Raw genomic sequence first — 14,644 nt, 5'->3', positions numbered from 1 at the left:
TATGTTAAATTTCACCAGGGCAGAATTTCTCCCTGCTGAGAATCTCTGGCATCTCTTCTCCTCCCAGGCCCATCAATGGAGGGGACGACTGCGCCGGGGTCAGCTTCGAGTTCCAGCTGTGCAGCCCCGAGGAGTGTCCCAGGCACTTTGAGGACTTCAGGGCCCAGCAGTGCCAGCAGCGCAATGCCCACCTGGAGTTCCGGGGCACCAGGCACCACTGGCTGCCCTACGAGCACCCCGACCGTGCGTGCTGCCCTGCCTTGGGGCCCCTGGGGAGGGCTGGGGCCATTCGGCCATTCCCCCTGGCCTGGCTGTGGCTCAGGGACAGCCCCACAGCTCCCCCAACAGCACAGGGGTTGGTTCCCCAGCCCCACAGCTCCCCCAGCAGCACAGGAGTTGGTGCCCCCTGGCCTGGCTGTCTCAGGGACAGCCCCACAGCTCCCCCAGCAGCACAGGAGTTGGTTCCCCAGCCCCACAGCTCCCCCAGCAGCACAGGAGTTGGTTCCCCAGCCCCACAGCTCCCCCAGCAGCACAGGAGTTGGTTCCCCAGCCCCACAGCTCCCCCAGCAGCACAGGAGTTGGTTCCCCAGCCCCACAGCTCCCCCAGCAGCACAGGAGTTGGTTCCCCCTGGCCTGGCTGTCTCAGGGACAGCCCCACAGCTCCCCCAACAGCACAGGAGTTGGTGCCCCCTGGCCTGGCTGTGGCTCAGGGACAGCCCCACAACTCCCACAACAGCACATGAGTTGGTTCCCCAGCCCCACAGCTCCCCCAACAGCACAGGAGTTGGTTCCCCAGCCCCACAGCTCCCCCAACAGCACAGGAGTTGCTTTCCAATTTTACCCCCAAATCCCCTGTTCCCCCCCAGGCCTCCAGTTTATCCTTAAAATTCACCTTTATGCCTCCAGAATTGCCCATTTATCTCTAAAATTCACACTTTTGAACCCAAATTGCCACATTATGTCTCAAACCCATCAGTTTTGCCCTAAATCCCTATATATCCTTCCCAAACCTTCCCACTCCTCCCAAACTTCCCCATTTCCCCCCAGAATTCCCACAATTTCCTAGTTCCTCACCACACCCCATGTCCCACCGCTCCACATTTCCCCATTCCCAAACCTGCCTGTCCTTCCTCACTCCTGGCTCTGTCAGGGGGGTATTTTTGGGGGGCACACCTGGGTCACTGTCCATGCATGAGGTCCCTCTCTGCCCTGGCCCCACAGCTGCCAGGAGGTGCCACCTGTACTGCCAGTCCAGGGAAACCGGGGATGTGGCTCCCATGAAGCAGCCGGTGCACGACGGGACTCGCTGCTCCTACAAGGACCCCTACAGCATCTGTGTGCGTGGGGAGTGTGTGGTGAGTGGCAGCCCCCACGGACAGCCCGAGGGCAGGGAGGGCTTGGGCAGAGCACTCTCAGTTCCATACTGGCAGCATCGTGTTCCTCAGAACTCCCTGAGATTTAAGTTAAATTAGCGAACGGCACAGACCAGTCCCTTGGAAAATGCTCCACTTCTCTTCCACTGATCGTTTTGTATCATGGAATCCCAGACTGGTTTGGGATGGAAGGGACCTTAAAGCCCATTCAGTGCCATCCCCTGCCATTGAAGGGACACCTCCCACTATCCCAGGGTGCTCCCAGCCCTGTCCAGCCTGGCCTTGGACACTCCCAGGGCTGGGGCAGCCACAGCCTCTCTGGGCACTTTGTGCCAGGGCCTGCCCACCCTCCCAGGGACAAACTCTCTCCTAACGCCCAGTATTTCCCTTTTTCTTGCAGAAAGTGGGCTGTGACAAGGAAATTGGCTCCAGCAAGGCCGAGGATCAGTGCGGGGTCTGCGGCGGGGACGACTCCCACTGCCGGACCGTGACGGGGACCTTCACCCGCACCCCCAAAAAGCTGGGTAGGAGGAACATCTGCCTGCAGCTGGAGCTGCTGGTGCCTCTGGGGCTTGTGCCACACTCGTGGCCACGGGGGAATGCCCAGGATCATTGAAACTTGGGCAGGAAAGGGCTCAACAGCACCCCCTGATCCTGTTCAGGATCACTGGGAACATCTTCCCTGGGCTGTGGATACATCCAGGAACGCAGGGAACATCTTCCCTGCGCTGTGGATACATCCAGAATCACAGGGAACATCTTCCCTGGGCTGTGGATACATCCAGGAACGCAGGGAACATCTTCCCTGCGCTGTGGATACATCCAGAATCACAGGGAACATCTTCCCTGGGCTGTGGATACATCCAGGAACACAGGGAACATCTTCCCTGGGCTGTGGATACATCCAGAATCACAGGGAACATCTTCCCTGGGCTGTGGATACATCCAGAATCACAGGGAACATCTTGCCTGGGCTGTGGATACATCCAGGAACGCAGGGAACATCTTCCCTGCGCTGTGGATACATCCAGGATCGCAGGGAACATCTTGCCTGGGCTGTGGATACATCCAGGGTCACAGGGAACATCTTCCCTGGGCTGTGGATGCATCCAGGGTCACAGGGAACATCTTGCCTGGGCTGTGGATACATCCAGGGTCACAGGGAACATCTTCCCTGGGCTGTGGATACATCCAGGATCACAGGGAACATCTTCCCTGGGCTGTGGATACATCCAGGAACACAGGGAACATCTTCCCTGGGCTGTGGATACATCCAGGATCACAGGGAACATCTTCCCTGGGCTGTGGATACGTCCAGCCTGTAGCAGTGCCACTGTGAATACTGAACTGATCCCAGCTGGGAAGTGGCCAATCCATCTGTAACTGGTGTCTCTTCTCTCCCTGGAGGAGAAGAGCCCAGGGAGGGCCTGTCCCACCCGTCCCAAACCAGTTGGCTCCATGTCTCCCAGCCCTGCCCTTCGGTTGCTGGTGGATCCCTCTCCTGCAGCAGAGCTGGGCCGTGCCCCGCGCTCCTGACCATGGCTGTTCCTTTCTCTTTCCATCCCTGCTGCCTGCACTGCCCCTGCACGTGCCAAAGGGTACCTCAAGATGTTTGATATCCCTCCCGGGGCTCGGCATGTGTTAATTCAAGAAGATGAGGCCTCTCCTCACTTCCTTGGTAAGTGTTTCTCTTGCTCTGGGGCACGAGGAGGAGCGTGGGGTGCTCCTGCCAGGGAGCCTGAGGGATGAGAGAAGCCAGAGAAGGGGTTGGGTGAATGTGGGCTTTCCAAATGACATGGTCAGGGCAGAGTGCTGCAGTCCCACAGCTCAGCAAACAAACACCTACTGCTCATTTGAATCCTCCAAAATATTAAGCTGACTGCAATTTGCATGTTTACTATCCAAAGGCTGTCATCACTCACATGGAAATAGGCACTGAATCACATGCAGTATGTTTAATTATTCTTACCTTGTATTGGAAAAAGTTGTATTGAAGAAAAAAATGGGAGTCCATCTTTAAATGGGTATTAGAATGGCAAGGTCTCTAAGGTCCCTTTCAAGCCAAACCATTCTGTGATTCAGATTTGGGGTGAATTGGCTTCCCATCACCAACACAGTAATCCTCACTGTACCTGCCTGTTGAGGTGTGCTGCAGGAACCCAGACCCGGGCTCCAGTTCCTCAGCTCTTTGCTTACAGATTTTAGCATCTGGGACACACCTGTGTGCATAGAGGAGACTAGAAAGGGGTGACAAGCTGTTGTTTCCACAATCTGATGGCAGTGCCCTCCCCGTGCCGCCCCCCTCGCTGCGGCCGAGGCACAGCAGGCTCTGCTCTCCCTCCTGGCAGCCATCAAGAACCAGGCCACAGGACACTACCTGCTGAACGGGAAGGGGGAGGAGGCCAGAGCCCGCTCCTTCATCGCCCTGGGCGTGCAGTGGGAGTACAGCCTCGAGGGCGACGCCGAGACGCTGCGCACGGACGGGCCCCTGCACGACGCCGTGGTGGTGCTGGTGGGTGCGCGGCGAGCCCCGGCACACGGGGCTTGGCCAGGGAGGGACCTTCTTGGGCAGCCAGGTCTGGTGCAGAGCAACCAGTGACAGGTTTGTGCTTGGGTATTGATAGATCATCCCTCGGGACAACGACACCAGATGCAGCCTGAGCTACAGGTACATCATCCACGAGGATTCGGTGCCGACCATCCACAGCAACAACGTGCTGCGGGAGGACACGGACACCTTCGAGTGGGCCCTGAAGAGCTGGTCCCAGTGCTCCAAACCCTGTGGGGGAGGTGAGCAGGGCATGGGGCACCCCTAACGAGGGACAAATCACCGAAAAACTGGGGGAAGGGAATGATTCTTGGCCTCCCTTTTTAACAGCAGTTTGTTATTTTAGGGCCTAGGCTCAAAATACCTGAAGGTCCTGATTGTTCCCGAGTGTCACACTTGCAGCTTAGGAAGAAAAAGGCCTTTTTAGATGTTTTAATTCAGCCCCTAAAGCCACTTCAGAAGTCCACACTCAGACACACCAGTGCTCCCCAGCTTTCCCTGTACTCACAATGTGTCCATGGCTCCTGGGCAAAGAATGGGCAATGCAAACCCCAAAGTACCTTGTCCTGTGAACCCATTTAATAGGTCACAAAACTCCTGTTTAACCCAAACAGTCTAACAAGGGCCTGTTTCTCCTGCTGTCTCTGGCGTGTCCCAGGGTTCCAGTACACCAAGTACGGGTGCCGCAGGAAGAGCGACAACAAGATGGTCCATCGCAGCTTCTGTGAGAGCAGCAAGAAGCCAAAGCCCATCCGGAGGATGTGCAACCTGCAGGAGTGCACAGAGCCCCTGTGAGTGTGGGCAGGCACGGAGGGCAGGGATGGCTCCAGCCACACTGGGTGGGATGAATCTGGGGGGATGCTGACAGCTTTCCAACCTGGAGTTCCCGCGTGTGTGGGGCATGTCTACCTGTGTGAGAGTGAATGGGTACTGATCTGAGTGGGTGGGTATCATAAAACCTTGGAATGGGTTGGGTTGGAAGGGATCTGAAAGCTCATTTAGTTCCAACTCCCCTGCCATGTGCAGGGACACCTTGTCTTCTCTGAGAGGACCTTTATTACTCATGGGATAACCGAATGGTCTGGGTTTGGAAGGGACCTCAAAGCCTATCCAGTCCCACCCCCTGCCATGGGCAGGGACACCTCCCACTATCCCAGGGTCCTCCAAGTCCCATCCAACCTGGCCTTGGGCACTGCCAGGGCTGGGGCAGCCCCAGCTGGGGAACAGGTACCAGTGGATGGCACGTGACTCCATTTCCCTTCCCAGGTGGGCAGCAGAGGCATGGGAACACTGCACGCAGACCTGCGGGCACTCTGGGTACCAGCTGCGCACCGTGCGCTGCCTCCAGCCCCTGCCCGACGGCACCAACCGCTCGGTGCACGCCAAGCTGTGCCGCGGGCAGCGCCCCGAGAGCCGCCGCGCCTGCAACCGCGCGCCCTGCCCCGCGCCCTGGAGAGCCGGGCCCTGGTCCCAGGTGGGCAGCAGGACAGGGGGGCACAGCCCGTGTAGAGAGCCAGGCTGGGGCTGGGGGGACACAGGGGGCTGTGAGAGTCTGAACAGCTGCCGACCCCAGAGGTGGAGGGGGAACTGGAGTCTGTATTGATACCACAACAGCAACTGAAAGGTGTCGGGGCCAGGATATGTTAGTCAGGAGGATGGAGTATGGTAACATGTTAACCAGGGGTTCATACAAGTTTGGGCTGGGCTGCACAGTTAATATTTCCTATAACAGGGATTTACATGGGGGGAAGAAAACAAAGGGTTTCAACGTGAATTGATAACATTTATCTTAAAATCCATCTCTGCCTTGGAGCTGGAGACAGCCAGTCAGCATGGCTGAACATCAACAGGCCTTGTTGTCCTCAGGGGTGGGATTTGGTCTCAGCCTCTGTTGGCCGTGGCTTTCTGCTTGAGCTTGTCAGGCTGCTCACTGCTGGAAGCTGAATTTTGATCCCTACAGGGATCTGTGCTGGGACATGGGATGGTCTGAACTGACCCCTCTGTGTGTGGCAGTGCTTGGGAATCTCTAGGGGAGAGAATGAACTTGCCAAGGAGAACTGAGGCACTCAGTAGGGGGCACAGAGAGAAGATTTTGGGGGCAAAACCTGAGGGAATTTCCAAGGGAGAGCATGGCCTTGCTGAGGTAAGCTGAGGCACTCAGTGGTGGACAGTTAGGGGAATTGTGAGGGGTAAATCTGAGGCACTCTGCATGGAAAGAAACATGCTCTGAGGTAAAAAGGAGGTAATCATTAGTAAACAGTTAGGGAAATTCTGGGAGGTAAAACTTGTGATAATCTAAGGGTAGAGAATATTTTCAGGTAAGGAGGACAGGTAAGGGAAAAATTTGGTGGGAAAATCTCAGGTAATCTCTGGGGAGAGAAGGAACATTTTGAGGTGAACTGAGGCAGTCACTCTTGGACATGTAGGGAATTCTGGGGAGGGGAAACACTTGATGTCATCTCCAGTGGAGAGAGTGAATGTTTTGAGATAAAAATGAGGTAATCAGTAGTGCACAGGGAGGGATAACTTGGAGTAAACTTGTAGTCTATAACAGAATGACTATGGTGAGATGAGCTGAGGCAACCAGTAGTGCACAGCTAGGGAAAATTTGGGGATTAAAATCTACATGGTAGAAAATAAATATTGTGGGGTAATCGGTAGTGGATGTCTAGGGAAATTTTGGGGGTTAAATTTGAGATAATTTTGGGGGTTAAATTTGAGATGATCTCCAGGGCCGAGAATGAACATTTTGAGGTACAAATGGTGTAATCAGCAGTGCACAGGTAGGGAGCACTTTGGGGTAACTCCTGAGCTGCTCCCGAAGGTCCCACGAATACTGTGGAGGGCAGGTGTGGTTCCTGTGTGTGCTGAGCCCTGAGCTGTCCCCCTGTGTGTGGCAGTGCTCGGTGACGTGCGGGGAGGGCACCGAGCGCCGCCAGGTGCTGTGCCGCGCCGGGGAGCGCTGCGATGGCGAGCGGCCCGAGCCCGTGAGGGTGTGCCAGCTGGCTCCCTGCCACGGTAAGAGAGGGGCTGGGGGGCTGCAGGGGGCACCGTGCTGGGAGGGGCCAGGCACACAGCCAGCTGTGTCCCTGTGCCAGGGCAGCACACGGGGATGGCGCGGCTCCGGCGGGCGGTGCCGCCCCACGCCCAGGGCTCTGCTGGACACCTGTTTAACCACCTTGGCCCAAGTTGTGTTGGCGCCAACTGGGGCCAGAGGTGAAGGCCCATCCAAAGCAAACCCTGCCCAACCTCTGAATCCCAGGATAAGTTCTACAAGCTGCCAGTTGAGGGAGTAAAATACACAAAACAAGAACAAAGAGCATTAATAAGGTTCCTGGGAATCCCATTATATTGTTCTCACAGAATTTTTAGCAGATTTTTAAGCTTTTTACAACAGCAATGCATTTCTGCCTTTGGATTATTCACTCTGTAGGATTTATCTGGATTTTAACTCTCACAATGGGCCTGACACTGATCAGGAGCTGGCAGGAACTGAGGCTCCTGTTCAGGTGCAGGGTGTTTTCCCACAGAATGGGCTCAACTGCTGCCCACCAGCCAGGCCAGAATAGAGAATGGTCCCCCATTCTGGGTTGTGCAGAACTCACCTAAAAAATGAAAAAAAGTAGGGATTATGTGAGTATATGGCTCACATTGGAACCTGCTGGAAGCAGAGAAGCACAACCCCAAATCTCTGCACTGTGGGCAGAGTCGTGGACTCTAAACCAGCATAAACCAATACCCCAAAATGAACTGTGGGAGAACAGGACCAAATAAGGGTCACTGTCACTGTAGAAAGGCAAAAGGAATTGTCTGGGACTTGGATTGTCCCTTTGGGTGATGCTGGTTGGTGTGATTTATAGAATTCCACACATCTGAGTGCCAGAATTTCCCAGCCCAGGGGTTTTTGCTGACAAAGCAGCACAAAGATGGTTCTCTGTGTGGAGCTGAGATTTGGGTTTCAGTATCAGCTTTTCAAGTTTAGAGGAATTATACCTATAGCTTGGAATTCCATGCTGAATTCCTGCTGAACAGCCTCACAGTTCCTTGTGGAGCCCAGATATTCCCCTGCAGAGCTGCTGCTTTAACCCCAGGTTTATCAGGAACCAGCCAAGGTTCCAAGGGAGCTCGTTGGGCTCAGGACAAGGACAGGTTTGTGTGCCACAGGCTTTGCTATTTATAACCCTTGTCTGCCAGTCCCTGTGGGGGACTTGGTTCCAAGTTCCATGGAATTTGGCTGATTTCCACCCACCCTGAGGTTGGGCTCCCACTGGAATTTTAAAGCAGGAGAAGGGGGTGGCTGGGCACACTCCTGGCCCATGGTGAGGCAGCATCTGAGCACAGGTGAGGACATCAGTCCAGGCAGGAGGCAGATTGCATTTCAGATACTCAGGAGTGGCCTCTGGAAGTTCTTTCCCCAGAGGAAAGGGATGCACATACCTGCCTTCGGTGCACCTCAGCTCTAACCTATCTGGTAAAGCTTTCCATCAGTTGGCAGTTCTGGCTAGTCCCTGGAAAACTCCAGACTTACCCAAACAGAAGCTTTTGCAAGGATCACCTTTTATTTTAAGGCATCTCCAAAGGCTGTTGCTCAGGATTTAATTTTTGGGAGCAGAGATTCCCCTGGTTTTAAGGCTGCTGCTGGATGATGGCCTCAGGCTGGAAGGGCAGAGATTTGGGGTAGGCAGGACATCCCTGGTGGGTTGTGGGAGCACTGGGAGGGTGGCACTGGGAATTGCTGTCTGAGCTCCTCACAAACACAATGTGCTGACACATCTCCCAGTGCCAGCCGGTTTCTGTGGGTGCTTTTGGGGTGTCTGTGGGGTCTGTCTGGGGTGAAGCTTGATCAGAGCTGCCTGTGGCTGAGGAGCTGTGGGCTCACCTTTATCGTGCCCATCCGAGTCCTGCCAGGGCATCCTAGTGCCCATGGCTGGGTTCCCATGCCCAGATGTTTGTTTTGCAGACGAGCCCTGCCTGGGAGACAAGTCCATCTTCTGCCAGATGGAGGTGCTGGCCCGGTACTGCTCCATCCCTGGCTACCACAGGCTGTGCTGCGAGTCCTGCGGGCAGCGCGGCAGCAACTTCACCCCATCTGGAGCTGCCGGCACCGAGGGGCACCCAGCGCTGGAGCCGGGCCCCCTGCCCAGGGCCCCACCGGTGCCCACCCCTGCCGTGCCCCCCCGGGCTCAGCCCCTGCCCGGGAGCAGTGCCCTGGGCCGGCCACGTCCAGCAGCAGCGACTGAGCAGCACAGCCCACTCTCTGTTGCGGAGCAGCACAGCCCACCCAAAGGTGCTGAGTGGCACAGCCCCCCCTCCAGCCCCGACTCCAAAGGTGCTGAGCGGCACAGCCCCCCCTCCAGCCCCCGTTCCAGAGGGGCTGAGCAGCACAGCCCACCCTCCAACCCTGATTCCAGAGGTGCTGAGTGGCACAGCCCACCCTCCAGCCCCGATTCCAAAGGTGCTGAGCAGCACAACCCACCCTCCAACCCTGATTCCAGAGGGGCTGAGCAGCACAGCCCACCCTCCAACCCTGATTCCAGAGGGGCTGAGCAGCACAGCCCACCCTCCAGCCCTGATTCCAGAGGTGCCGGCGTTCCACACCGCAGAGCTGCTCTGGCTCGGAACACCTCCCGTCTCTGGGCTTGGCTGCACCAGGGCCCTGCCAACAGCAGCAGCCTCAGCCCTGGCAGGGCTCTGCCCCCCGTGCCAGCAGAGAACACGGCGGCAGCGGGGGCTCCTGCCCCGGCCAGGACTGCCAGGGCCAGCGAGGAGCCCCTCGGGAAGCGATGGCCTGCAAGGGCCGGCCCTGTGCAGCGATGAACGGCAAGGCTGGTGCAGGACAGCCATGGAAAGGGGCTGTGTGGGCACTCCAGCTGCCATCCGTGCCCTCTGGGCACTCTGGAGCGCCCGGTGTGCCCCAGGCAGGGCACTGCAGGGCACAGCTTGGCCCCTGCAAACACAAAGGACAACAAGTGCTGGTTCACTTGCTGCTGCTCCCAGCCTGCCCCACGTGCCCTGCCCAGCTGGGATGGGTGCAGGAGACCAAAGAACATTCCTGGCGGGGAGCAGGAGTCGCTGAGGGCTCCGTCCAGCTCTGGGGCCGAGAAGTGGCTCTGGCCTGAGCTCCCCCATGACTGTGGGTTCCAAACGCTCCCCTGGAGGGGACACCCCACTGCAGGCAAGACCAGACGGTGACACTCAACAACACACCTTTGCCCCGGACCAGGCAAACCCTCAGGACTTGTTTGGCTCTCTGACCCCTGGAAAGGGACATGGCACGAGCACCTTTGCAGCCATTGGGTAAATCCTGGACACAAGAAATGAGGGTTGCCATAGAGTTTTGTGCTGTCACACAACTTTCCCTGTGTTGTTCCATAGCTGGGTGCTGGCCATCGAGTTCTGCCCCCCGGACATTGCAGGGGCTGGTGTTCAAAGCGCCATTAGCATAAAAGGAGGGGCCATTTGCATAGGAATTACACTGCTGGCACTGAGGAAGGGTTTGGGGCATCATCAGTGCGGTGCTTTACTGGAAATACAGAAAAGCTGCAGGTACTGCGAGTGCCGTGCTGGTTCCAGTGCCGAGGGAGGGGCTCTGTTCCCAGTGCCGTGCTGGTCCCAGCGTGCCGGGAGGGGCTCTGTTCCCAGTGCCGTGCTGGTTCCAGCGTGCCGGGAGGGGCTCTGCTCCCAGTGCCGCGCTGGTCCCAGTGCGGAGGGAGGGGCTCTGTTCCCAGTGCCGTGCTGGTTCCAGCGTGCCGGGAGGGGCTCTGTTCCCAGTGCTGTGCTGGTCCCAGTGTGCAGGGAGGGGCTCTGTTCCCAGTGCCGTGCTGGTTCCAGCGTGCCGGGAGGGGCTCTGTTCCCAGTGCCGTGCTGGTTCCAGCGTGCAGGGAGGGGCTCTGTTCCCAGTGCCGTGCTGGTCCCAGCCTGCAGGGAGGGGCTCTGTTCCCACTGCTCCCTGTCCGTGCTGCCCCAGCAGTAGAGGCACAGCCGGAGGCTGCACCGAGACGATCCTGTGCCCCCGGGCAGCAGCGTGGCTGCCAAGGCTGAGTGCTGTGTGTGAGCAGCTCAGCGGGTCCCTCCAGCCCTCCCTGAGCACCTCCCGACTGCACCCGCTAATTTATGCCCAGCCCCGCTGCTCCCTCCAGCTCCTCCTGCAGAGAGGTGAGAGTGCACATATTTATTGAGAAGTGAAGTTCTGAACAGTATTTTATGTACTAAACATTTATGCCAAGGGCAGGGACTCTTCTTTTTGCCAGGATCAGATCCAGAGGTGGAATTAGATGCTGTGTCGTAGGGACAGAACAGAAACTGAAGCTACTAAACTGCTGTAGAAAAATGGTTGATTTGTAGTCTTTAAAAAGATGACAGGTTTCTGTCACAGGCCTCTCTCATTCCTCAATGGGTTAATAAAGTTTCACATGCAATTGCTGCCCCCCTGTAAGAAATCCCCAGAACTGACCCATTTAATGCTGTGAAGTGATTGGAGCCCCCAGATGCAATTCTGGCAAATCCTGGTGCCCCTATGGGGTCCCTGGAAGGAAATAAGGGTGGCAATGGCTCAGCAGAGGTCTCCAGCCCCCAGTGTACATAGTCTTTGGCCCTTCCCTTTGGTCTTCTTTTCTTCCAGGCTCACTGCTCTGTCTGTCAGGTGTCCACTCCTGGTGCTGTGTGTGTATTGGGGAGCACATGACAATAAAACCTTCAACATCCCAAGTTTTTCCCTTCTTTGACTCACGCCTGGTTTTGGCATTGTGAAAGTTGCTCTTTTGAAGTCATCCCAGTCAGGACCTTGCCCCTCTGGAAATAAAGATGAAATGTTTCAACTGCACTTTCAAAGGACCCAGCGATCTGCAGGGGCACGGCGGGCACCGGGAAGGGGAGGTGGGCGATGTTCTCCCCTGAGGCTGTGGTGGCCACGGGGGTGCCCAGGTGAGGGGCTCTGCACCCAGCATGGGCTGCGGGCGGATGGCAGCGCAGGAACACGGGGACTACAGTCCCGAAGGCACTGCCGGCGGAATGTCATCCCTCGGTGCACAGCGCCGGTGAGTGAACGGGGAACTGCAGTTACAGCTCATGGAAACAAAACTGCGCCGTCTGGCGAGTAAACCCCGGAACTGCAGCTACAGCTGATTGAAACAGCGCCGTCTGGCGAGTAAAACCGGGAACTGCAGCTACAGCTCATGGAAACAGCGCCCTCTGGTGAGTAAAATTGGGAACTGCAGCTACAGCTGATTGAAACAGCGCCGTCTGGCGAGTAAAACCGGGAACTGCAGTTACAGCAAATTGAGACAGCGCCCTCTGGTGAGTAAAACCGGGAACTGCAGCTACAGCTGATTGAAACAGCGCCCTCTGGTGAGTAAAACCGGAACTGCAGCTACAGCTGATTGAAACAGCGCCCTCTGGTGAGTAAAACCGGGAACTGCAGCTACGGCTCATGGAAACAGCGCCATCTGGCGAGTAAAACCGGGAACTGCAGTTACAGTTCATGGAAACAGCGCCCTCTGGTGAGTAAAACCGGGAACTGCAGCTACGGCTCATGGAAACAGCGCCATCTGGCGAGTAAAACCGGGAACTGCAGTTACAGCTCATGGAAACAGCGCCCTCTGGTGAGTAAAATCGGGAACTGCAGTTACAGCTCATGGAGACAGCGCCATCTGGTGAGTAAAATCGGGAACTGCAGTTACAGCTCATGGAGACAGCGCCATCTGGCGAGTAAACCCCGGAACTGCAGTTACAGCTTGTTGAAACAGCGTCGTCTGGCGAGTAAAATTGGGAACTGCAGTTTGTCTAAAACCAGCTCTGGAGCTGCACTTTGAGTGAATAAAAACTTATTTTTTAAAAATTATTTTTGCTGTCAGGAATGTCAGAGTCTTCACCGTCCCAAGGCAAACTCCGTGTCCCTGAGGCACGTTTGGTATTTCCCCTTTCACCCCACGTGTGCAGCTCTGGTGCAGATCTCTGTACATCCATCCACATGCAGCAATTGGTGGGAAGTTCCAGTGGAATCTTCCTACCGAGCCCACAGAGGAGCCACTGAGCTCTTTTGCATTAGAAAAACCTCATTTACAGCTTTGGAAAAGTGAACTGGCACAGGTAATCCACAGAGAACTACTTGTTATTGTTGCTATTATGATACTGTGAGGATGTGCTTTAGCTTGGTCTGAACCTTCACTCCTACAAGTGTTGGAATATTTGCAGCAGTTGTGTTTCCACACAGGGTACCTGCTATGAGCCCCTTTTTTGGTTAGAACTGGGAATATGCAGGCTTAAATAAAGCCAACTGTGCTCTGAAATATGTTGTGGATGGTTGTACTGAAGGATTTATTTTTGCTATAAATATTTCACTGCAGTAAAACAGCCAGGCCCAAGGAAGGCCTTGGTTATTGTTGCATGCTCTGATAGCAGTGGATTTCTCTTTCCTCTCAGCTTTTCCCTCTGGTTGCCCAGAGCAGCTGTGAGAGTGGGCTCTGATAGCCCCAGGAACCAGCTGCCTTCACTTTGGCTCTTCCCCAGCTGGAGCAGTGGCACAGCCTGAGGTTTGCAGAGGAAGGAGGAAGAGCAGCAGGAAGGAGGAAGAACAGAGGAAGGAGCAGCTCCTGGCACTGGGGTAGGTGCTGCTGCTGGTTTTTGTCTTTAAAGATGTGTTTGTGTAGCATTTGGGGAAGCCCAACAAAGTTAGGGGGAAGGTATTGCCCATGTGCTTGCAGTTTCTCTGGAAGGTCAGAGCAGCTTTTCAACAAGTCTCACACTCTCACTTACCTGCCCATGTTGTAACTTTGTGATATTTGGTGCTGAGGAACTTTAAACAGATTTCACTGTGGAATTCAGGGAAATTTGGGGGTTTGTCTGGTGTGGCTGAGAAAACAACTTCCACCTGCATGGGAAATGTAGTGAACTAAAACAGCTCCTGATATTTAACAGAAAAAAGAGGCTGCCAGTTCTGTCCTGAAGGCTCTGGAGAGACCTGGCAGGAGTGGTGGCACTGCAGGATGGGGCAGGAATGCAGAACAGGCTCTGGACAGACCTGGCAGGAGTGGTGGCACTGCAGGATGGGGCAGGAATGCAGAACAGGCTCTGGACACACCTGGCAGGAGTGGTGGCACTGCAGGATGGGGCAGGAATGCAGAGCAGGCTCTGGACACACCTGGCAGGAGTGGTGGCACTGCAGGATGGGGCAGGAATGCAGAGCAGGCTCTGGACACACCTGGCAGGCAGTGCTTGCTCTGAAAGAGCTGTCACTGGTTTGGTTGTGTTTGCTGGGAGAGGGTTTGAGAGAAGTGAGAAATCAAGGGATTTATGAGAGGGACAAAGACTGTGGAATGTTTCAGTTGGTTTTTGGTTTGTTTTGTCCATGAGGAAGAACTGCTTGGCTTCTGGAGAGAAACCAGGGTGTGCTTTGTGGGTGCTGCTGAGCTCACTCTGACAACAAGAACAGCCCCACATCACCCCCATGTGTTTGCCAACCTCAGGGGGCTTTTGGCACCGTGTCCCTGATTTAAAGCCACCAGAGACACTGAGAGAGGCAGAGCAGGGACCCTGCTGGTGGCAGCTCCCCTGCAGCCTGGGGACCCTCGGGCAGCGCCCCCTGCAGGGATGCCAACCCCTCTGGGGGGTGGGAGAGCCTTCCTGTGGCAATGGGGCAGAGCTGGCAGTGCTTTTGGTGCTTGCAGGGACTGGGAGGAGTTGGGCAGAGCTGGCAGTGCTCTGGGGCCTGCAGGGACTGGGAGGA

General features: G+C 56.0%; 1 protein-coding gene across 1 annotated transcript in view; it reads left to right on the top strand.

The window, feature by feature from the left end:
* The window catches only part of LOC139671985 (A disintegrin and metalloproteinase with thrombospondin motifs 3-like), a 38,634-nt gene extending 28,017 nt beyond the window's left edge, over positions 1-10,617 (top strand). Inside the window, exons 10-19 of the mRNA XM_071555295.1 lie at positions 68-243; positions 1,222-1,355; positions 1,774-1,897; positions 2,971-3,051; positions 3,722-3,885; positions 3,998-4,163; positions 4,580-4,712; positions 5,188-5,395; positions 6,822-6,939; positions 8,882-10,617. Coding sequence (XP_071411396.1) covers positions 68-243; positions 1,222-1,355; positions 1,774-1,897; positions 2,971-3,051; positions 3,722-3,885; positions 3,998-4,163; positions 4,580-4,712; positions 5,188-5,395; positions 6,822-6,939; positions 8,882-9,738 — 2,161 coding nt within the window. The 3' untranslated portion in view covers positions 9,739-10,617. The remainder of the gene's footprint in view (positions 1-67; positions 244-1,221; positions 1,356-1,773; positions 1,898-2,970; positions 3,052-3,721; positions 3,886-3,997; positions 4,164-4,579; positions 4,713-5,187; positions 5,396-6,821; positions 6,940-8,881) is intronic.
* Positions 10,618-14,644: the final 4,027 nt, after the last annotated feature.

The sequence above is a fragment of the Pithys albifrons genome, chromosome 5 (genome assembly GCF_047495875.1).
Source record: "Pithys albifrons albifrons isolate INPA30051 chromosome 5, PitAlb_v1, whole genome shotgun sequence".
NCBI lineage: Eukaryota > Metazoa > Chordata > Aves > Passeriformes > Thamnophilidae > Pithys > Pithys albifrons.
Note: the sequence above shows the minus strand (reverse complement) of the source record. Positions and strands in the feature narration are given on the sequence as shown.